This window comes from Sus scrofa, chromosome 12, assembly GCF_054392235.1.
Source record: "Sus scrofa isolate SSC_HxYL_T2T_F1_AM1 chromosome 12, Sscrofa_HxYL_maternal_Yorkshire_Landrace_v2.0, whole genome shotgun sequence".
NCBI classification, from domain to species: Eukaryota; Metazoa; Chordata; class Mammalia; order Artiodactyla; family Suidae; genus Sus; species Sus scrofa.
In genome coordinates, this window is record NC_139394.1 from 52,028,804 (window position 1) to 52,050,490 (window position 21,687).

General features: G+C 55.7%; 1 protein-coding gene across 7 annotated transcripts; it reads right to left on the reverse strand.

Moving 5' to 3' along the window:
- Window positions 1-978: 978 nt before the first annotated feature.
- INPP5K (inositol polyphosphate-5-phosphatase K) lies at window positions 979-21,551 on the reverse strand. Of its 7 annotated transcripts, none has more exons than XM_084982618.1 (12): window positions 21,367-21,551; window positions 19,442-19,549; window positions 19,011-19,112; window positions 15,213-15,329; window positions 14,472-14,647; window positions 13,831-13,942; window positions 13,045-13,154; window positions 4,317-4,503; window positions 3,286-3,423; window positions 2,955-3,038; window positions 2,687-2,729; window positions 979-2,505 (listed from the first exon to the last, which is right to left on the reverse strand). In XM_084982618.1, exons 3-12 carry the CDS (start codon window positions 19,107-19,109, stop codon window positions 2,465-2,467), a joined length of 1,107 nt encoding a protein of 368 aa, XP_084838744.1. In that variant the 5' UTR covers window positions 19,110-19,112; window positions 19,442-19,549; window positions 21,367-21,551; the 3' UTR covers window positions 979-2,464.
- Window positions 21,552-21,687: the final 136 nt, after the last annotated feature.

Genomic DNA, 21,687 nt, shown 5'->3' on the forward strand with positions numbered 1-21,687 from the left:
GTGAATGGGAACATTATTTGGATTTTATAGACAACTGAGACCCCTGGGGCACCGGAGAGATGGAAATCCGATTAGAACCCAGGTCTCGACCCCATTCCCGAGTGTCTGGTCCTGCATGACACCACAGCTGCCTGGCTAACTTTGGAGGAATCATGCCACTTCTGTTTTTTTGCTATTTTAGGGCTGCACTCGTGGCACAGGGAGGTTCCCAGGCTAGGGGTCGAATTGGAGCTGTAGCTGCCAGCCTACACCACAGCCACAGCAACGTGGGATCCAAGCCACGTCTGCGACCTACACCACAGCTTCCAGCAATGCTGGATCCTTAACCCACTGAGTGAGGCCAGGAATCAAACCCACATCCTCATGGATCCCAGTCGGGTTCTTTAACCACCAAGCCACCTGATGCCACTTCTTCAAGCTTTGGTTTCCCTGTCCGGTTCCCAGATGAAGGGTGCTCTGTGGCAGCACCCACAACGCCTGTGCCTGTGAGAAGTGGGCAAGTTCGAGGGCTCAGGGTTCCTTGGGTGTGCGTGTGTGCCGGGGGCAGGGACAGAAGTTACCATGGGGACACCGGGGCAGAGGGATCTGGGGAGAGGAGGGGCAGAGAGAAGAGATGGTGAGGTGTTTGGAGACCTTAACCCTGGGCCAGGGCTTCAGACTAAGGAGGGAGGGAGTGCCAGCTGGGGAGCGAGGAACCGCGAGAGCAGAGTGAGCACCTTGCTGAGAGCTCAGTCCCAGGAAACCCATCCTACCTACTCAACAGCAGAGTAAACCAAGTACCCAACAGCGTAGGTGACACGCCCCACCTGGGCCAGGGACCCAGAGGGCCACCATCCCAGAACCTCAGCCCATTCCCACCTGGGCAACATGTGTCACTCTCAGACACAGTCTAGCCTGGACGACAGGTCCCTCGTCCTGGGGTCCAGCCAGGGCCCATTACCGTGTGCCCGCTCCCAGCACCATCATGACGGAGTCACGTGCATTTGTAAAAGCCATGTTTCTAATTATCCACCAACGCAACAGCCACAGAACACAGATTGGCCATGGCCTGCTAGAAGCCAGAGGGACAGTTCTTTTTTTTTTTGCCCCCCCCCCCGCCCCTAATGGCATATGGAGTTCCCCGGCCAGGGATCAGATCCGAGGCACAGTTGCTACCTATGCTACAGCAGTGCTGCTGGATCCTTAACCCACTGCACTGGGCCAGGGATCGAACCTGCATCCCAGCGCTCCAGAGACACCGCTGATCGCACTGCACCACAGCAGGAACTCCGAGAGGGACAGTTCTTGATGGCTCCCAGGGTGGAGTAAGAATGCAGGAGTGTCCCTCGGTTGCAGGTGGTAGGATGGGAGTGACAGTCACAGAGCAGGCTCCCTGAGGTGTCTCCTCCAGGGAGAAGGGCCGTTGAGTCACCAGAGGCTGAAGGCAAATGGTGGGAGTGGGGACAGGCCAGGCCCATGCAGCACCTGGAGAATGCTCTCGGAAGACCCCCGGGGCCAGATTCTCCACAACGGCTGGATTCTGGCTCTCCTCTCCACCTGCCCTCACTCCGAGGTCCCACAGCGCTCTAAAGAGAGAGCAGGGTTCTGGCCGGTGACAGCAGGTAAAGGTAGGGGCAGATGAGCTGGACTGCGCAAGGCCCACCCTGTGAAAGTCTGTGGCCACAGCTCCTCTACCACCTGCCAACACTTCACGGGAGGGCCGGTTGGGGGCACGGAGGCTGATCCACTAGCAGAAGTGAACCAGGGTCCTATTCTCTGCTCACACCCTGGAACTCTCTGGGTCAGACTCTAGGGGTGAGGATGGAGGTGCTGGCGGAAGGACACCATCAGCCTGCCCACAAGCCCTACGTAAGAGCCTGGGTGGAGGCCCCCCTCCATCCTGCCTACTTAGTCATTTGCTTCTGCAGAAAGCAGGGACCCCAGACCCTCTGCCCACCCCTCAGGGGGACAGGCAATGAGATACCAAGACTCCTAGAACCCAATGCTACCTTCGCCAACCAGTCTACGCAGTCTGCACAAACGTGAGCATCTCCCCCTCCCAGGCAGCCTAAGGCCCAGGGTGGCGTGACAAGAATGCGGGCCTGTGCCAGATGGGGCATGTGCCCGGCAGGCCTGCTTGGGCAGGACTACAAGTGTGTGTGTGGGGAAGATGGAGAAATGAGATGCAAGCTGGAGGGTCCTTCCTCCAGCGGACTGTCTAGAGCTTCACTGCTGACAAACTAGCTGGTTTCACTCACACCTGAGCCACAGAAACCTGTATTGAAGGGGCTGATCCTGGAGATCTGGACTGCGGAGAGGGAGGGAGTGTGGCTAGAACTCGCCCTGGGAGGTGGAGGAGACTTGCAGCCTCCTCAGGGGGCAGGGCTGGGTCCCCAGTGCTCCTGGCAGTGAAGGCAGAGCTGGCAGCCAGCGCCGGCCTCCGCCCGGGTTCACTCGCATCCTGGCTCAGATCTGTGGTTGGGCTTCATCCAGTGAGTCCTGCTCCAGGAAGGAGCGAGGCTGGATCTGCAGGAATAAAACAGGCGGGGAGCGCAAGGGGCCACCGCAGGCTTTTGCTCTGGGCCTTCCAGGGGCCCCATTCCCCAAAGGATGCGTGGGGGAGGGCTCCTCGGCCGGGGGCCTGGGGGACGACGATGGGCTCAAGTCTTCAGTGCCGCCCCCTCTCTCACTCACCAGCGTCCCTTACCTTGAAGGGTCTGCTTATCCCCACCACAGAACGCAGGCTGTTGCTATAGTAAAAGAGGAGAAACCCATCCTCAGTCTCAGGGATGTCGCTGAGGCTGATGTATACCTGTGGGGGCGGGGACAGACAGGAAGGGGGTCAGGCCCACAGCCCCAGGCCCAGCTCTCAGTGACAAGGGAACTGGCTCTGTTCCTTCCAGAAGACAGGAGCCCTCAGGCAAGCCTACCTGCTGGAGGCGCGGAACACCTAGCTCAGGAGAGGGGGCAGGTACCTGGTTCAGCTGGTCGCCGAAGGAGACCTGGTTGTCCCCGACCCAGACATATGACACATAGTCATTAATGTGGCGCAGCCCCACCTGTGGGAGGGGGATCAGGGGGTCAGTGGTCTGGGAGGACCCAGGCCCCACGTCATATCCTAGGGAGAGGGTGGTCTCATTTCTGGGGCTGATCCTCTGCCTCCTCGGTGGGCAGGCACCCCTGGGGTGGAAGAGGGAGCTCCTTAGTCTCTGTGCCCTGCCCCGCCCCCACGAGCTCTTAGACCCCGGGGTGGGGGCAGGGGTGGGGGCGTGGCCGACACGCTCCCTGCCCCGCCCACAGCATCACCTTGTACAGTCCGATCCAGTCCCAGGGGCTGCTGAGGAAGTCCGAGGCCAGGGAGTAGCTGATGAGCAGGTCGCTCTCGGTGGTACACGGGCCCTCGGGGAGCAGGGTGATCAGCGGAGCAGATACCAGCGGCTTCAGCTACACACAGGGGAAGGGGGGTGAAATCCCACAGCATCATTCCCTTCTCGGAGAGAAACAGTCCATGCTGGGGCCTCCCAATAGGTCAGGGTCAGTGCGGGGAGGAGGGGCACCCAGGGTGCGGGCAGAGATCTCCGCAAAGCTGCCCTGAGGGCATCAGACCTTGGCTGGCCAGCTGGAAAGAAAGGGCCAAAGGCTTGTCGGACAGACAGCTGGCCCTGCCGGGGAGGATGGGACTGGGGCCAGATGGGTAACCGAGCACACAGCCAAGTGCTGAGGGGTGAGCGTGGGGGTGGCCGAGGTCTGGGGAGGGTGGGGGGTTGCTGACAGGTGAGAAAGACGCTGCTCTCAGGCCTCCAGGGTTTCCGACCCAAAAGGTGCAAACCCAATTTGGGGGCCTCTGGTGAGCACAGCTACAGGCACAGGGAGTCATGATGGGATAAAGATGGACAAATAGCATGGACAGGTGAAGGCTGAGGGCAGCCAGCAGCTCAAAGGAGGTCAGCAGCAGCACCCTGGCCATCAGATGGCCATTACAAGGACAAGGACAGAGGGGCTCCCTTCGCAACCTGAGCCAGATGGGTTTAGGACAAATGAAAGGAAGTCCTACCTCACCCAGTAGGTAATAAGCATAATGGACCTCAGGAGCCCCAAGGGACAGAACCAAGAGGAAATGGAAACCTATTGACAAAGGGTTTCAACGGGTTTTTGACAGACAGAGCCATCAACAAGAAGAGCCGGGACACCTGAGCTGGGAGGCAGGGCAATCGTGTCCTCCCACAGGTCTCCCCTGGGGGATCTGCTGACACTGCAACCAGGGCGGGAGGGTTTGGGGACATGGCCCAGGGTGGCTGCTCCTCTGCCAGGTGCTGCCGGGCGGCTGGGCTGTTTACCTCCAAGTCAAAGGTGCCGGTGACAGGCTTGTGGTCACTGATGCTGTACATCATGTGGCTGACGTAGCTCCTCAGAACCAGGGAGAAGTGGGGCGCTGGCAGTGTGGGGGGGTGGCAGTCGGCCTGGGGCTGCCGCTTCAACCTCCAAAGGATGCGGTCGGTCCACGCAGGCTTGCGTTTTTTCTCACTGGGGGTGGGGGCAGAGGAAGGATGGGAGGAGAGGGGTCGGCACCCCCACGAGCTTAGAGGAGCCCCGCATGGCGGCAGGGGTGCCCCGTGGAATCAAGAGCATGCGGGCCTTCGTCAGACTCAGCCAAGGACCCTCCTCCGTCTAGCCCACGCTTTGATGAATCAAATTGTGACTCAGAAACATGCCATTTCAAGCCTTTCCTATGTCTTTAACAAAGGCAGCCGCAGATCGAAGCTGAGGTTTGGATTTTGGAGAGAGACCTGAGCTTGACCTTGGCGTCCCCCTTCCTAAAGATGGAACCTTCGGTCAGGGAAGGGCAGCGCTGAGGGAAGGCTCGCTGCCGGCCTGCCTGCGATCAGCACCATGAGCTCCCTCGTCACAGGCGGAGAAAATGAGTCTGAGGGAGAAGCAACTTCCCGAAGCCTCCCAGCCACCGAGCGGGGGAACCGGGACTCAAGGCCAGGCGGCCTGACTGCACCGCATGGGCTCCTTATCACCAGGCCAATGCCTCTCGGGCCTCAGCTTCCTCCTTTGTAACATGGAGATAATGACAACAGTCATGTCACAGGGTTGCTGATGAACTGAGATCCAACACAAAACCTGTTCAGCACCGCACGTGCTACAACACAAGCTCTCTGTGGACACCGGCTACTATGAGGCTTTGTTGTCAAGAGTCAACCTGAGAACCATCCAGCCTGCTCTTCATCTGCCAGCTTCCCTGAGGGGTGTGAGCAAGGCCGCACAGCCTGGTCGGGTGATTCCCTATTTTAAGACCTGTAAGGAGTCTTCGAGGCCTCCAGAATAAAGTTCAAGTCTCCAAGTGCGGCTTTCAAAGTAGACAGGAGTCTGATGCCCCTGGGCTGTCATCTCCCACCTCTGCCGCAGACCCACCCCACCCTGGCAACCCTCTCAAGCCTCTGGGCCTTTCTTCTTGGAAGCTTTACTGCCCGGACACCCTTCGTCACAGGGAGAGGCCCAATGCCCGTGCTGTCTTTAGCATAAAGCCGTCCCTGACCTCTGCGTCCAAAGCATTTTGCACAAATACATCTACGATTACACTACATCACAGTGTACTGTTTCCCAGTCAGCCCATCAGTCCGTGCGTGAGCTCGGAAGGCAGGCACTGGCTCTCTCGCAGCCTCCCGCGTATCCTCAGCCTGAGTACGGAGCCCGCGGACTAGGAGGGACGCCACAAGTGCTTGTGAAACCCAGATAATCCCCAAACCCCAAGCTCAACCCCTTTCCTTAAAAATGCCCATTTGGGAGTTCCTTAGTGGCTTATCGGGTTAAGGATCTGGAGGTGTCACTGCTGTGGCTTGGGTTTGATCCCTGGCCAAGGAACTTTGGTTGCAGGCATGGCCAAAAAAAAAAAAAAAAAAAAAAAAAAAAAGCCCATCTAATCTCAATGTAAACAGTTTCAAACACTTATAATCAGTCCGAAATGCTATTTTTGTCTTCTGCTTTATTCACTTATTATTTATTTATTTATTTTTTGGGGGTGTACATGCAGCATATGGAAGTTCCCAGGCTAGGGGCTGAATTGGAGCTACAGCCACAGCAATGCTGAATCCCCAACACACTGAGCGAGGCCAGGGATCGAACCTGCATCCTCATGGATACTAGTCCGATTCGTTTCCGCTGCACCACAACAGGAACTCCCGCTTACTACCTTTCTTTTTTCTTTTTTTTTTAGGGCCGCACTCATGGCATATGGGGGTTCCCAAGCTAGGGTTCAAATAGGAGCTACAGCTGCCAGCCTACACCACAGCCACAGCAACACCAGATCCAAGCCACGTCTGCGACCTACACCACAGCTCACAGCAACACCGGATCCTTAACCCACTGAGCAAGGCCAGAAATTGGACCCGAATCCTCGAGGATACAAGTCGGACTTGTTTCCGCTGAGCCATGACGGGAACCCCATGCCTTACGACTTTTAACAAACATTTCTGATGTAGTTTGTTGCTTTGATAGGAATATGGTTTTCCAACCAGAGAGGCAGAATGGTGCCTCAGTGGTGAACTCTGACGCTAAAATCAGAGACCCACTGAAGGAAGGTTCTGGCTTGTTAATTAAGAGCTCTTCTGGGAGTTCCCGTCATGGCGCAGTGGAAACAAATCCGACTAGGAACCATGAGGTTGCGGGTTCAATCCCTGGCCTTGCTCAGTGGGTTAAGGATCTGGCGTTGCCATGAGCTGTGGCGTAGGTCCCAGATGCGGCTCGGATCTAGCATTGCTGTGGCTGTGGTGTAGGCTGGCAGCAACAGCTCCGATTCAGCTCCAAGCCTGGGAACCTCTATATGCCGCTGGTGGGGCCCTAAAGAGACAAATGACCAACCCCCCCCAAAAAAAAAACTCTGCGGATCCAGGATGAACACATGGAGATCTGGGGAGAGTGGCGCCTCGGGAGAGGGCATGGAAGCTTCTTGCCCTTCCCGGCTTTGTCCTTGTCTTCCACCTGCCTGTTCCGGACTTAAAGCTTTTTATAACAAATAAGTAATCTTTTTTTTTTTTTTTTTTGCCTTTTCTAGGGCTGCTCCTGCAGCATACAGAGATCTCCAGGCTAGGGGTCTAATGGGAGCTGTAGCCACCGGCCTACACCAGAGCCACAGCAACGAGGGATCCGAGGCACATCTGTGACCTACACCACAGCTCACGGCAATGCCAGATCCTTAACCCACTGAGCAAGGGCAGGGATCGAACCTGCAACCTCATGATTCCGAGTCGGATTTGTTAACCACTGCGCCACAACAGGAACTCCATATTTAAATAAATAAATAAATAAATAATAAGGTCTGCCCTTGGGCAAGTGACCTCACTACTCCAAGCCTCAGTTTCTTCAATCCTTAAGGGGGTGACAACGGTACTGACTTCAAAGGGACACTGTTGAGGGCGTGGTCAAGAAGTGGAGACTGGCCCAGTCACCTCTGTTTGGGGCTCCTGGGTTGTTTCAACCTTTCACTCTTCTGAGGAGGGTTCAGAGGACACCGGAAAGTGGGATGTCCACCCGAGAAACCGCAGACACTAAATCTCCAGGCCAAATTCCAACATTCAGCGCCTAGCAATTCTTAACACTTGGTAATGAACCACATAAATGCATCGCTCTCCCCTTCAAAGCGTCCGTCCACCCCCACTTCCCTTTTATGGTAAGAGCCCAGGATTCTCCCCACATCCTGACCACAGCCTGACTCTCCTTCCCCTCCAGCATCTCAGCCTGTCTCCCCTTCCTCCTTTTCCATGGCCTGGTCCACGCTCGTCACGGGGCACCTGTATTGTTCGTTCTTTCAACAAGCTTTACAGAGCCCTCATTATATGCCAGGCAACTGGGGAATCTGCTAAATGGGATTGACAGAGTCGCTGAGGAGCTCATGGGACAAACAAAAGTCAGAAATACTAAAATAAATAAATGTTATATATATTCCCCCAATTCTCCATTCCTAATAATAATAGCTAAACGTGGGAGTCTAAACGTGTTCTAATCCTCCCAACATAGGTGCTAAATGTGTTCTAATCCTAAACATCGGGCTGCTCTAACTCTCCCAACATGGGTGCTACAGGTCACATTGTCCTTCTTGCACAGGACACTGAAGTTGAGCGAGGTCATACTGTCCAAGTGGAAGCCGGATGAGAGCTGGACGCTTGCCCAGGTTGCTGACTCGAAGTTGGTGCCCCTTCTTCCACCACACCTGTCTCCTGCAGCTTGCCCCATAGTGGCCCGTTCAGGGTGCCTCACCAGAACGGGGCCTTGCTAAACAAACTTTTTGCCTGAACGGTGGTGACGGAGTGCAAGGTTTGTTTCTGGAGATTGCAGGCACACCTTGTTTTATTGGGCTTCACTTTTATTGGACTTCCCCGAAAATATTTTTACAAGCTGAAGGTTTGTGGCAACCCTGCATGGATCAAGTTTACTGGAGCCATTTTTCCAACAGCGTTTATTCTCTTCCTGTTTTGGGATCACATTTTGGCAGTTCTTGCAATATTTCAAGCTTTGTTTTGGTCTTTTTGTCTTTTTAGGGCCACACCTACGGCACATACCACAGCCACAGCAACACGGGATCCGAGCCGTGTCTGCAACCTACACCACAGCTCATGGCATTGCTGGATCCTTAACTCACTGAGCGAGGCCAGGGATCGAACCTGAGTCTTCATGGATGCTAGTCCGGTTTGCTAACCGCTGAGCCACAATGGGAACTCCAGGCTTTTTCATTAATTGATAATGGTGGTCTGTGATGATGTTATTATTGAAAAAAAAAATTACAACCTGCCAAAAGCTCAGACAATGGTTAGGATTTTTTCTTTTTTTGCCCTTTACAGCCACACCTGTGGCATATGGAAGTTCCCAGGCTAGGGGCTGAATCAGAGCTGCAGCTGCCGGCCTGCGCCACAGCCCACAGCAACGCCAGATCTGAGCCACATCTGCAACCTACACAACAACTTGTGGCGATGCCAGATCCTTAACCCACTGAGCGAGGCCAGAGATCAAACCCACGTCCTCATGGATACTAGTCAGGTTCATAACCGGCTGAGCCACAAGAGGAACTCCCACTGAAGAAGCGTTTCTAAATTAAGGCATGTACATTTTTAGACATATGCTATTGCACACTTATTAAGCTACGGTACAGCAGAAACATAACTTTTACATGTACCAGGAAACCAAAAAGTTTGTGTGACTCTCTTTATTATGACCTTCACTCTACTGCAGTGGTCTGGAACTGAACCTGCAGTATCTCCCAGGTATGCCTGCAGTGTGTCCTCACTTTCTAAAAATTAAAACCCTATGTAGCTCTGCCAGATTCTCTTGGCTTAAGAGCCTAGAAAACTTGAGCCAAGTTACTGACCCCAAAGTAACAGTGTGTTCCATTTGCAAGTCTGAAAGCACTCTTCCTTTGGCTTTGCAGGGCCAAACAGCACCATATGGAGGTTCCCAGGCTCGGGGTTGAATCAGAGCTACAGCTGCCGGCCTACCCCACAGCCGCAGCCACACCAGATCCCAGCCGTGCCTGCAACCTACACCACAGCTCACGGCAATGCTGGATCCCTAACCCACTAAGCGAGGCCAGGGATGGAACCCATATCCTCACGGGTCCTAGTTGGATTGTTTCCGCTGTGCCCCAACGGGAACTTCCGGACTCAGTCTTGACTAGACTGATCATAAAATGTGCTCACTGCCCAGCAGAGAGGCTGACTGGCTGACTGGGTTGATTTCAACTGTAAAGGAACCTAATTGCAACCCCTGATTTTAACCGGATTTTCCACCTTCGACCCTTCCACTGTCCCCTGACAGGTGGCTGACTTTGTTCCGCAAAGCTGCGCACCCCGGCCCGCGCTCGGCTCGCTCCCGGGGCCTTTGCAGGGCGGGTCGGCTGTGCTCAAGGTGCCTCTCCCCAGTGCTGCTGACTGTGCTGACCGACTGGAATGCCTGCCCTTCTTTCTGCCAACTCTGCTGCCTCCCTGACAACAGCCCTCATTGACTCCTCCTGGCTTCAGCTGCCCGCCTCCTTACCATTCGCTTCACCCTCCTTTGGCACTTCCGCACAGAGTTCTGGAACCTTCCACTGGCCAACTCTTGGACTTGAGAGTGTTTATTTGGCTCCCTTGCTCTGGGTGGGTCCCTCTCCTCAACTGGCTGCTCCTTAAATACCGTATCTGTTCCTTTTGTCCTCTCAGGCTCCCAGTTCAAGCACATGCCCGGCGCTATGCTACATACCAGGGATGGTCATAAATCAGGTCCCGTCGGTGCCCTGGGCATTCAGAGCACCTCAAGAAAGGCACGCTGTGTCTTAAAAGCAACACTGAAACCATGGTGCAGGCAAGGCCTGCAGGCAGCAGAAGGGCAGGGGCGAACTCTCTGGAAAATGGGCAAGGGAAAGCCTTCCAGCAGAGATGGTGTCTGAACTGGGTCTCCAAGGATGAATAAGAGATGGATTAGACGGGAATGTCTCTCTTCCCCTCGTGGGGCTCAGGCCCTGCTCACCACAGGAACTCCCAGGGGGAATGTTTCAGGTACGATGTCCCCCAGGAACGCCCCCTGTTCTGGTCCAGACATTCCTTCATTTCCTGGGCTCCGGGCAAGGGGGGAGGTGTGTGAGGCTGGAGTCACACAGACTTGAGTTCAAATTCTCTCTCTCTCTTTTTGGCCTTTTCTAAGGCTGCACCTGCAGCATCTGGAGGTTCCCAGGCTAGGGGTCGATTTGGAGCTGTAGCCGCCGGCCTACACCAGAGCCACCGCAACGTGGGATCCGAGCTGCGTCTGCAACCTACACCATAGCTCATGGCAACGCCGGATCCTTAACCCACTGAGTAAGGCCAGGGATCGAACCCACAACCTCATGGTTCCTAGTCGGATTCGTTAACCACTGCGCCACGACGAGTTCAAATTCTTGCTCTATTACTTATTTTGTCACTTAGATCTTCCAAGACTCAGTTTCCTTATTTGTAAAAAGTCAGTATGAACCGTATCTCCCTGATGAGACTGCGTGGATTAAGGATGCAGGCAGAACATTAGAACATTCGGCATGAGGCCTGCTCTATGCTAAGTGCTCCGGAAGGCCGATCACAACATGGCCGGCATCTGTCGTGTGGATTGAAGTTTCGGCCTCCTCCTCAGCAGGCCTTTGCTACCCGATCCTGCTCTCCTTCCTGCGGCTGCTGCTGCAAGACTGGCTGTGCATTCGGAGGCACTGTGGGCTAGAGGAGAACAGTGGGCAACACAGTCCAGAGAGCTGAGCTCCAGCTCCGCCAGCACTAGCCGAGCCACCTGGGGAAGGCCCTCAGCCTCTCGGAGCCACTCTGTGCAGTCTCAGCGACTTCCAGTCTCCTGGTGTTTGTTTTCCGGGGGGTGTGGGCCAAGGGACACTTGGTCACAGGGCCTGTCAACAGGTCTCTTCCTGCTGAACCGAGGGTTGAAGTCAGTGGGTAGAGGGTCCCGGCCCCCAGCCTGGCCCACTGACACCTGCCGACTTCCCAGATGACCTTTGTTTCCAATGCACGGCCGGGGAGACGGGCAGCGGCGGACCCAGGCCAGCAGGCCAGCTGAAGCCTGCCCTCTAACCTTCTTTCAGGCTGGCACCGTTGCCCAGACTGGACCCTATTGCCAGTGTTCGTGGCCTCTCCTTATGTGCTCTGCCCCGGCCGTGACCCCACTCCGTCTTGCTCCACACTCGCGAAGTAGCTCACATGTTCCCCCTTCCTTGGCGGGACGTCGTGGTGGCTCTGCCACACCACTGCCAGCACTGGGCCAGCAGCTCCACCTCTCACACGCTAAGTCCCAGCACCCCGAGTTACCCTGAAGGCACCTCCTACCCCCCAAGTCCTGCTAGTGGAGCGCAGGAAGGAGCCGCACCTTGGAGAGGAAATGAAATCCCATGATGTGCAGGGGGTTCTTCGTTCCCTTCAAAGAGATAAGGATCCTGGCCCTAAATCGGGCCGGGGACCTCTTGCCAGAGCGACTTTTGCCCCCCGCCTAAGCCTAAGGTTTTCGTGGTCGCCTGGCACCTTCTCAGCTTCTTAGACAGGTTTTTGGCAAAACTACCCCCTGGGGACAAGAATCTAAACATAACAACAGCAGTTACCACAGGGCTTACTGGGTGTCAGGTGCCAGGCTCAGCACATGCAAGGTCTCATTTAATCCTCAGCTCCACGAAATAGGTACTGTTATCAGCCCCCTTTTACAGATGACAAAACTGAAGCTTCAATCCTGTGTCCAAGGTCACGCAGCAGAGGGGCAGCGCTCCGGTTCTAACTACCAGAGGCACTGTCCCTGTGTCATTCCCCATTCCCTGTCCCACTGACAGCCCCAACTTCATCCTCCTCATACCCGACCCGCTCACAGCTGGGAAGGGGTGCTTATAACAGCAACAGGCTGAGCCAAGCTTTCTGCCCACCGCTCCGGGCAGGACCAGAAATCTCCAGGGAGTGGGGGCAGGGGTTCCCAGAATACTGCAGTACAGACCCACCCAAGTCACCACTTAGCTCTTTTCCCCTCTCCTTTGGCTCCACCTGCCCTGCCCCCAGTCCCTATTCTTTTTTTTTTTCTTTATATGGCCAAACCCGAGGCATATGGAGGTTCCCAGGCTAGGGCTCAAATCAGAGCTGCAGCTGCTGGCCTATGCCACAGCCACAGCAACTTGGGATTCAAGCTGCATCTTGCACCCTACACCGCAGCTTGTGGCAACGCTGGATCCTTAACCCACTGAGTGAGGCCAGGGTTGGAACCTGCACCCTCATGGATACTAGGCGGGGTCTTAACCCACTGAGCCACAACGGGAACTCCTCCCAGCCCCTATTCTTGCCAGCACTGTCTCCCCTTTCTGCTTTTCCTGAGCACAATCTGGGACAGCTCCCATGGTCACCATCTCATGAAGGGGGCGGGAGGGACACTCCTGAGAGGTGATGGCGGCGTCTAGTCCTACTTCCCTGACACCGAGGCAGCTCCCACTGCCACGAGGGCCCCCCTAGGCCCACCGGCCTCCCGTCCCTCCTCCCGGGCTGCTTCCAGATCTGTGACGACAGGCTGATCCTCCCTGGTGGAGTCCCTCACCTTGTGTCATAGTTGTTGGAGTTCTTATCGAACTTGTAGGTGGGCGGGAAGAGCAGGGGTCCCTCCTGGAACTCCCGGAGCAGAGGGTCATGTCTCTTGGCAATGCTGAGCTGCAGAGAAAGGCACAGGCCCGTCTCCCAAGAGCCCCGACCCAGCGGCCCGGCACCACACTCCACCCAAGGGATCAGCACGTGTCATTGCAGCAGGCAGGACTCAGCCTGGCCACGCCACCTCCTCAGCGCCCCAGCCCCAGTGCGCGGGGGAGGAGGCCCCCCCCAGGAGAGCAGCCCAATCCTTTTGCAAACATTACCCCACAGTCCCAGAGGAGGGAGCTGCCTGCTACTTCCCAGCCCTTGGACTAGAGGGACCAGGCTTTAAATTCCACCTCCCTGGGGGCCCCTAGCAGACTGTGTCAGAGGGGAGGCTGGGGTAGCCAGGGTCCCCCAAAGGGGTGACAGCTCATCCTCCAGGAGGCAAGCCAGGCTGGGGATGGGGAAGATGACAGGGACACAAGAGGGCTGGTACGCGGTGCAGGGACACAGCGGGCCAAAGCCCTTCTCACTCCCCGTGTCAATCACACCTAGCAGCCGTGCCCCAGCCCCTCCAGGACTGGCTGCCCAACCCCAGGGGCCAAGCCCTATTAGACCCCATCCGGCCTGGGAGCAGGGACGTCGTCCTAGGCCTGGGAAAGAAGAAAGGTGCCAGGGAACCTCCCCTCATTTCCTGCTGGCTCCCCCCACCTCGGGCTCAGCCCACCCCCTGGGGGGCCTTCCCTTCACCCGATACCTGATCCTTCTCCCACAGGTCACTGTAGCACTGATGTTTTATGGATTCCCGAACAAAGTGCAACCCAAAGTCCTCGATCCGAAAGTTCATGTCTCCAAACCAGAGAATGAGGCTTCAGAAAGAAAGGCAGGCAGGTGGCCTGAGGGTTTGTGACGCGGTCAGAGGCGGGAGCTACAGGGGGTGAGCTCCAAGCTCACTCACTCAAGGGCACAGGTGAGAAGACAAGGGCGGGGCCCCGACAGGACTGTTCTCACCGCCCCCACCATGACATTTAAGCTGAAGAGACCAGCCCGAGGGGCAAGTGGCACATTTGGAGCAGGGTCTAGCCCTCCCCGCCCCCCTCAACTGCGCACCCGGCAAGGCTGAGAACCAGCCCTTCCGGGGACCTCAGGAACCACGAGGTTCTTGACCCGGGATGTTCGGAAGCGTCCAGCGTTTCTAGGCGGGGAAGGGAAGGGGTCCCGGACTCCAGGCAGGCACAGCTGGATGGGAGAGCAGAAGGGGCGCCAGGAAGAGGCTGGGAGAGGGCGGGAGATGGAACAGACTGCCTCTGGCTGGGAAGCAGTGGCCAGGCAGAGCCCGCTGAGCTGGGCTGGCGTGGGGGAGAGGGCCAGGGCGGCAGTTCAGCACTGCATGCTCACTCGTGGTCCAGGATGTTGGGGATATCCTGTGCCTCAAAATTCTGCATCTCCAGGATCCGGTCAAAATGCTCCAGCCGCTGGTCATTATTGGCCATATGTGGGGGCAGGTGGCAGTTGATGATGCTGACGTAGTAGCCGTAGAGCTTCAGGAATATGTTGACGCCCCCTTTGTTCCCCTGGTAGGACAGGTGGGCAGAGGGGTGGGGAGCTGCTCAGGGTGGGACACACCGCTCTTTTCCCGTCCTGGGCCTGAGGGCAGATGGTCTCACCTTTCAGGAATTCTCCCAGGGCCAGACATTCAGCTCCCCAGAGTGCCTCTCTGTCCACAGGGCCCAGCTCACCCAGCCAGCTGTCTCAGGGACCCTAAGCCCCGCTGAGGAGGGAAGGTGGCTGTGCAGGGCACTGGCCTGGACAGAGTGCTAAGATCCATTTCACACACACACCCCCCTATTTATTTTTTTGGCCCTCTGAGGCATAGGGGGTTCCAGGGCCAGGGATCAGATCTGAGCCATAGTTGTGACCTAAGGCACAGCTGTGGCAATGCCGGATTCTTAACCCACTGTGCTGGTCTGGGGATCAAACCTGCACCCAGTGCTCCCAAGAAGCCACCAATCCCATCTGGCCACAGTGGGAACTCCCTCACCCCCTTTCTTTATCGGCCCTGCTCCAAAGCCCCCAGCCCTTCACAGCCCAGGGAGAGGCACCCCGAGCTCTTGACTCAGACCACAGCTCCATCCTTACCCAATACCCGAAGAGGCCAGTGGGGGTGGATTTAGCAGAGAGGATCTGGATAAAGGGCAAATGCTGGTACTTGGCAAATACCAGTAAGAGGAGCCCCTGCATGCGGACGCTGGAGACCTGCAGGATGGAAGAGCAATGCTCATTCATGTGCCTCAAGGAGGAACTTAAAAGACACTATATGGGGGAGTTCCTGTCGTGGCGCAGTGGTTAATGAATCCGACTAGGAACCATGAGGTCGAGGGTTCGATCCCTGGCCTTGCTCATCGGGTTAAGGATCCGGTGTTGCCGTGAGCTGTGGTGTAGGTTGCAGACACGGCTCGGATCCTGAATTGCTGTGGCTGTGACATAGGCCAGTGGCTACAGCTCTGATTAGATCCCTAGCCTGGGAACCTCCATATGTCATGGGAAGCGGCCCTAGAAAAAGGCAAAAAGACAAAGAAAAAAAAAAAGACACTATACGGGCAGTGGCTCATGGCCAGCTCTGGGTTCAAATCCCAGCTCAGGCTGTCGTATTTGCTATTGGATGAGTCTAGCTTATTATTATTTTTTTAAAATAAAATTTTATTTATTTATTTATTTTATTATTATTATTATTATTGTCTTTTTGCCTTTTCTAGGGCAGCACCCAAGGCATGTGGAGGTTCCCAGGCTAGGGGTCTAATCGGAGCTGTGGCCGCTGGCCTACACCACAGCCACAGTAACACCAGATCCGAGCCACGTCTGCGACCTACACCACAGCTCACGGCAATGCCAGATCCTTAACCCACTGAGCGAGGCTAGGGATCGAACCCACAACCTCATGGTTACTAGTTGGATTTGTTAACCACTGCGCCACGATGGGAACACCTCAGCTTATTTTCTCATTGATAAAGCAGGACTCTATCTCAAAGATGCTGGATTAACTGGCACCTATTATTTTTTGGTTTAAGGATTCTTCAGAGTAAATGCAGGGAAGGGACATGGGACAGTCTTCTAGGCTGCCATAAATGTTCTCCAACGTGGCTGCATATGCTATAAAAATCCATCCAACGGTACACTTAATTTCCGCACACTGTTATAGCTCAGTGGAAATTAAGAACACGCTACTAAAAATACTATAGACTGTGGGCAGCTGGTGTCCAACGCAGAGGGGCTAAGAGAGTGCAGAGGATGAGGCTGCGGGTTGGGGAGAATGGCTACCGTCCACTGACGGCTTCCCAGCGCACTTAACCTTCACGCCAGCCCTTTAAGGGAGCGCCGTCCCTGTTCTGCAGATGGACTGAGGCTCACGAGACCGAGCCCAGGAGGAAGACTACGTGGATGACAAGGCCAAAGGCCCAGGCCTGCCCAAATCCCCGCTCTCGGCCACCGCGGAGGCGGGGTGGGAATGGGCCAGTGACCCTCTCTCAGCCTCGGGCGCTCTGCATCCACCACCAGGAGCTATTTCCGGAGCATGAGGTGCAGAGGCCAAGGAGGAAATCCCCGGGTGGGGAGCGTGTTCTGGGGCCTTCCAGGAATTATGCAACTTGATCCCACAGGCCGGGCGCTCTGGCACAGCGCAGGAGTCAAAGCCGGGGGAGCCCCACATCCAGGAGGTGCGAGAACCTAGGGATGGGCAGAGGTTGCTCCAAATGCGTCCCCCACCTCACTCTCCACCCCCAGGGCCCCCCTTTCAGGTGCAAACATGACAAGGGGGGGTGGGGGAAGGGCTGGACCCTGAGGGGCTGACTCCCAGGGAACTGATAAAGATTCTGGAAGAGTTTCAAGCTTAATCTTAACCCACAGAGCAGACTTGGGCCACCGGGGCTCCACCACCGAATCCACTTTGGGAAGAGGCAGGGAAGTGGGGGTGGGGCAGGGAGGATGGAGGTGGGGGTGGGGCAGGAAAGCTTCAGATTAGGAGAAAGGGTGGGGCTGTGGGGAAAGGCAGGAGACTTATGGGGGACATTGGAGCTGGAGGAAAGGAAGTAGGCGGAGCTAAGGAAGGGACAAGAGGGAGGCGGCTGGGAGCCTTGGAGCCTGCAAAGGCTGTCAGGCCCCGGGCTTCTCAACCCTCAGCCCATAGCTGGCAACTTCCGGCCCAAGCCACAGGCGGCAGGCAGGGCTCCCCTTTACCTCCACGCTTGGCTAGAGGAAGGACGGTCATCTGCTTTGGATGCCAGGCCCTCAGGCTGGTCTCCCAACCTCAGGAGGCCGCATGGATAGAATGAGCTGTGTCCACGCCACAGGATGAGCTAATTTCCTTGGCTCAATTCCATTCCACCAATCCCTTGCCAGTTAGCCGAGGTACAAGGAGGCCTCCAGTCTTGGGAAGGGAGTGGGTGGTGAGAGAGGAGTGGTTCTGCCCTCGGAGAAGATCGGGCTCTATGTCTGCAGGAAGAGGCCTGTGTGATCTGGAGGGAGCCAAGCGCCTGGGCACAGGCATTATCTAGCCTCAGCAGCAGGACCAAATCTCTCTCGAACATGCCTTTCTCGGGAGGACTCACAGCTCCTGCCTCAGGACTCTTAGGCATATTAGGGAGACAAAACTGATTCTAAGAAATCCAGTCACCCAGGAAAGGGACGAGAGGAATTCTGGTAGTTCCAAGAAGCAGGTGTTTTGAGCGGCAGTGTCTCATCCCTCAGCTGTGTGGAGCAGAAAAGTGAGATCCAGCAATCTAGAACCTGTCTGTAGACTCCCAACTGGCCCTTCAGACTGAGAACCCTTTTCCTCGACATCTAGCTCCCCTCTCCTAACTGCTGCGCCCCTGAGAATTTGAGGTACCAGTCCCTTATGATCAGAGTGACACCCTCCGATATCAGCAGAGCGAGTCATGGGCTACCTGTCAACCTTAGAGACCACTAGTATGGTAATAAGGTATAGTAGTTAAAAACAAGAGTTATGGGGAGTTCCCTGGCCGCTCAGAGGGCTAAGGATCCAGCATTGTCACTGCACGGGTTCAATCCCTGGCCCAGAACCTCTGCATGCCACAAGCGTAGCCAAAAACAAAACAAAACAAAAAAAAAACAAAAAAACAAAAAACAAGGGTTATGAAGTTTGAAAGATCTGGATTCAAATCCCAGACAGCCTGTATGACCTCTGAGTCTTAATACTCATATTTCAAGAGAGTTAAGGTTTTTCTTTTCTTTTTCTCTTTTTATGGCCTCACCTTCGTCAAATGGAAGTTCTTAGGCTAGGGGTGGAATCAGAGCTGTAGCTGCCAGCCTACACCACGACCACAGCAATGCCATATCCAAGCTGCATCTGCGCTCTACACCACAGCTTGCAGCAATGCCAGGTCCTTAACCTACTGACCGAGGCCAGGCATCAAACCTGCATCCTCACGGTGAAAGTTCCCAAACCAGGGACTGAGCCCGTGCCACTGCAGTGACAATGCCAGATCCTAAACCTGCTGAGCCACCAAGCATGTTAAGATTTTAAAATAATGTATATAAGAGTTTATTTATAATGCTTAATATCAAGTAAGTACTCTATAGAGGACAGCAATCACTGTACTCCGGGCGGGGCATGTGAGTGGAGATGGGGTGGGGGGTGAGCCCTGAGGTGTTACTAAGCCCTGCTGCGCCTCCCTAAGGAATTCTCTCAACCTGAAAAATATCTAGCTGTTAAACTAGCCCCTGGGGTCCCAGCTCAGCTCCAGCTACCTTGGAAAGACACAAGGCAGGTAGGAGCCCCAGGGAACCAGCTGCGACTGCACCTGAGGTTGGGGCCTTTCAAAAAAGGGAAAGAGCCCGAGAGCCTGAGAGGGAGACCAAGGGACTAGGGATGCGTGCAGGAGGGGAGACACACTTCCCAGGTGCCCGTGAACTGTAAGTTACCTTGACGAAGCTCAGAGGGGAAAGCACATCCATGAAGAAACTGCTCCACGGGTCTTCAAAGGCAGTGTCAGAAAGGAGGCTCATGATCCCACAGTTCATTTCCTGCAAACTGCCCATCCCAGGTCAGAGGCCTTCCCCCGGCCAGGAGGGCCCTGCCTCTGCCTCGGACTTTTAGTCCTGCCCTCAGCTGGCCTCGGGTTCTCGTGACGGTGGTCTCCCCTCCCCTGGCTGATGATGGGCAGCCCCTTGCCCTTTATGACCCAGGAGAACAGACGCTGCATGGCCCTGACGCAGCCTGAAAGCTCCAGGCCTTCAGGCCCCAGAGCAAGGGTGTCCAGGCGACAGCGGTTCCCCACGGGGACAACTTGGGACCGGTCGGGCTTACCTGAGCTCAGACACAGGGGTGGCGGACGGGCCCTGCAGACACCTACCCAATGACATACACGTCCAGATTCAGGTTCGGGGTGTGCAGCTGGAGCAGATCACTGAGGTCTGGAGGGGGTGCTGCAGAGGCCACGTTCCACGTCACGACATGTATGCTGAGAAGGGAAGCCACGGAGGAAGGAGGATGAGATGTCGTCCAGGTACCAGACCGGGGGCTGGGTGGGCGAAGGGCTGCACCACAATCCCACAGTCGGCGGAGTCAGAATGGGAAACGCATGTTTCTGCATCTGGAGGAGGGCACAGGGCCCCTTCACCTCTATCCCCTGAAGCAGGAAATTCCCACCCTGGATTGGCTCCTCTGTGTAGGCCCATGGCTGCCTGTGCCTGGCAACGCCAGTGCAGAGCTGCCAGCACACTAGGAGAGCTACCAGCGTGGCCCAAAAGTCAGGCGAGGGAAGGGGTGGCGATGGGGTGGAGAGTCCAGAGATTTATTAATTCCACCAGCCCTTCACACCTCAGCAGTCATCTATGGGTCAGTCAACTTCCAGCTCCCCACCCTTCAATCCATGGGTTCCGTCCACCACCAGAGAGATTCTGGAGGTTTCAATTTTCACCTTGTGAGATGGCTTAGGACTACAAGACAGAGGAATTTCAAAAATAACAGAGATAAAGACACCACATTTCCTTCCCACTCCTTCCTGGAGCATAACCAATTCTGCCAAGCATCTCAGAGAGCCTAAGAAGATTCCAAATAACAAGTTTCTCAACATCTCAAGAGTCTAGCCTCTTTTGGGAAACGTCATCAGCTGGATAACATTTTCCATGTTCATACAAACACTTGGGAAGCAACACATCGAATCAGAAGCTCTCAATAACACTGGATCCCATCTGAGGCTCCGGGGAAGGACAGACTCGCAAATCTCTTCATTTGAAGAGTTAAAGCAGCGCTCCCAGGAAGCCTCCAGACTGTGTGGAGTACAGGGCAGGCAGGGGCTACGAACCCTGCAGAGACCAATTAGAGCCACCAAGCCTCAGGTGACTCCTAGGCACATCACAAGGAGGCGAATCTCTAACAGCAGTCGACCCATCGTGGGGGGTGGGAGAGAAGGACAGAATGTCCCTAACATCTCTTCCCCACCAGACGCTGTTCTTCGAGGTCCATGTTCTAAAAAGCACAACTGCAAGAAATTCTTGGCCAGCGTACAGCAACTTCCTGCCCCTCCCTACGAACATCAACAAAACAATACAAAAACCACCTTCCCAGGCCCTCGGCCAGAGATTCTGTGCTTCGATTGTTTACGATCTCCCCCTGCTGTCCAACGGAGGAGGAAGGAAGGCAGCCCTTTCACTGCAAGGCTCCTTGTTCTTCCAGGGGCCTGCTCTAAGTGCATGGAGAGCCAAAGCCGGGATTTTTGGTTCCCACTTTTACGAAGGACGATTAGCAGCAAATCCTTGCATCGTGACCGGCTCTGAGCTGGTGATTAGCGTTGTTCCTCGTTAAAGAGCAAGCATGGGACCAGGCTATTATCACTTCACTAAAGGATGTTATCCAAATCTGATTTCGGATTTCAGGAGGTCACAACGGGATCAGGCAGACCCCATGATGTATGTGCTGATCCAAAGAATAAGATTTCTACTCCAAAGCTAAGGAGTGAATGCTTTGTTATGTTTTTAACTTCAAACAGCTCAACACTGCTGCCTCCTCAAGAAGCCAACTGGAACACCTACTTGGAGCCCCCAAGAGGGAACGAGCTTAGCAGCCTAAGTTTGGAGGGGGCGCGAGGTTCAAGCCCAACATAGCCCTCTCGTACCGACCTGGGAGAATGTGGGAGGCCTCTGAATTAGAAGCAGCCCTGTAGGTCTGGCCCCTTCTCTCCCAGTCTGGTTCTGCCCCAGATCCGCAGCCCCAACTGAGTCGGAGGCAGTGATTCCGCCCGGAGCAGGCGGGCCTGCCTGTAGCCGCCTTCCTCACCTGAGCGTCCTGCTTCTCGGTTCGGTCTGGGGGTTCGTGGCAGCCATCGTTCCCACGCGGTGCCCCGGCTGGTTCGCGTCTCCCAGCCTCAGCGGATCCTGGCTTGATCTGTCCCGATCGGGTAGCAGGTGCCGGTCAGCTCACTCGCTCGATTGTTTTTCTTCCGGATTCCGACCCTCCGCCTCGGCTTCCGTAAGAGGCGGGGCCTAGGCGCACGGAAGGCTCTGGGTGGCGCGGCCCGGGGGAAGAGGCGGGACTCTCCAACGAGCGCGAAACGGTGAAAGGCGGAGGGGAAAGGGGCCAAGGGGACGCGGGAACGCA

What these genes read in the sequence shown, in the direction of transcription:
- INPP5K (XM_005657013.4), bottom strand. Translation starts at nt 21,413, where the DNA reads ATGGCTGCCACGAACCCCCAGACCGAACCGAGAAGCAGGACGCTCAG. An exon ending in CCGAGAAGCAGGACGCTCAG is followed by an intron (nt 19,550 to 21,366) that starts GTGAGGAAGGCG and finishes TTCCCTTCTCAG; the next exon opens with CATACATGTCGTGACGTGGA. An exon ending in CCCAACATCCTGGACCACGA is followed by an intron (nt 13,943 to 14,471) that starts GTGAGCATGCAG and finishes TTCTTTCTGAAG; the next exon opens with CCTCATTCTCTGGTTTGGAG.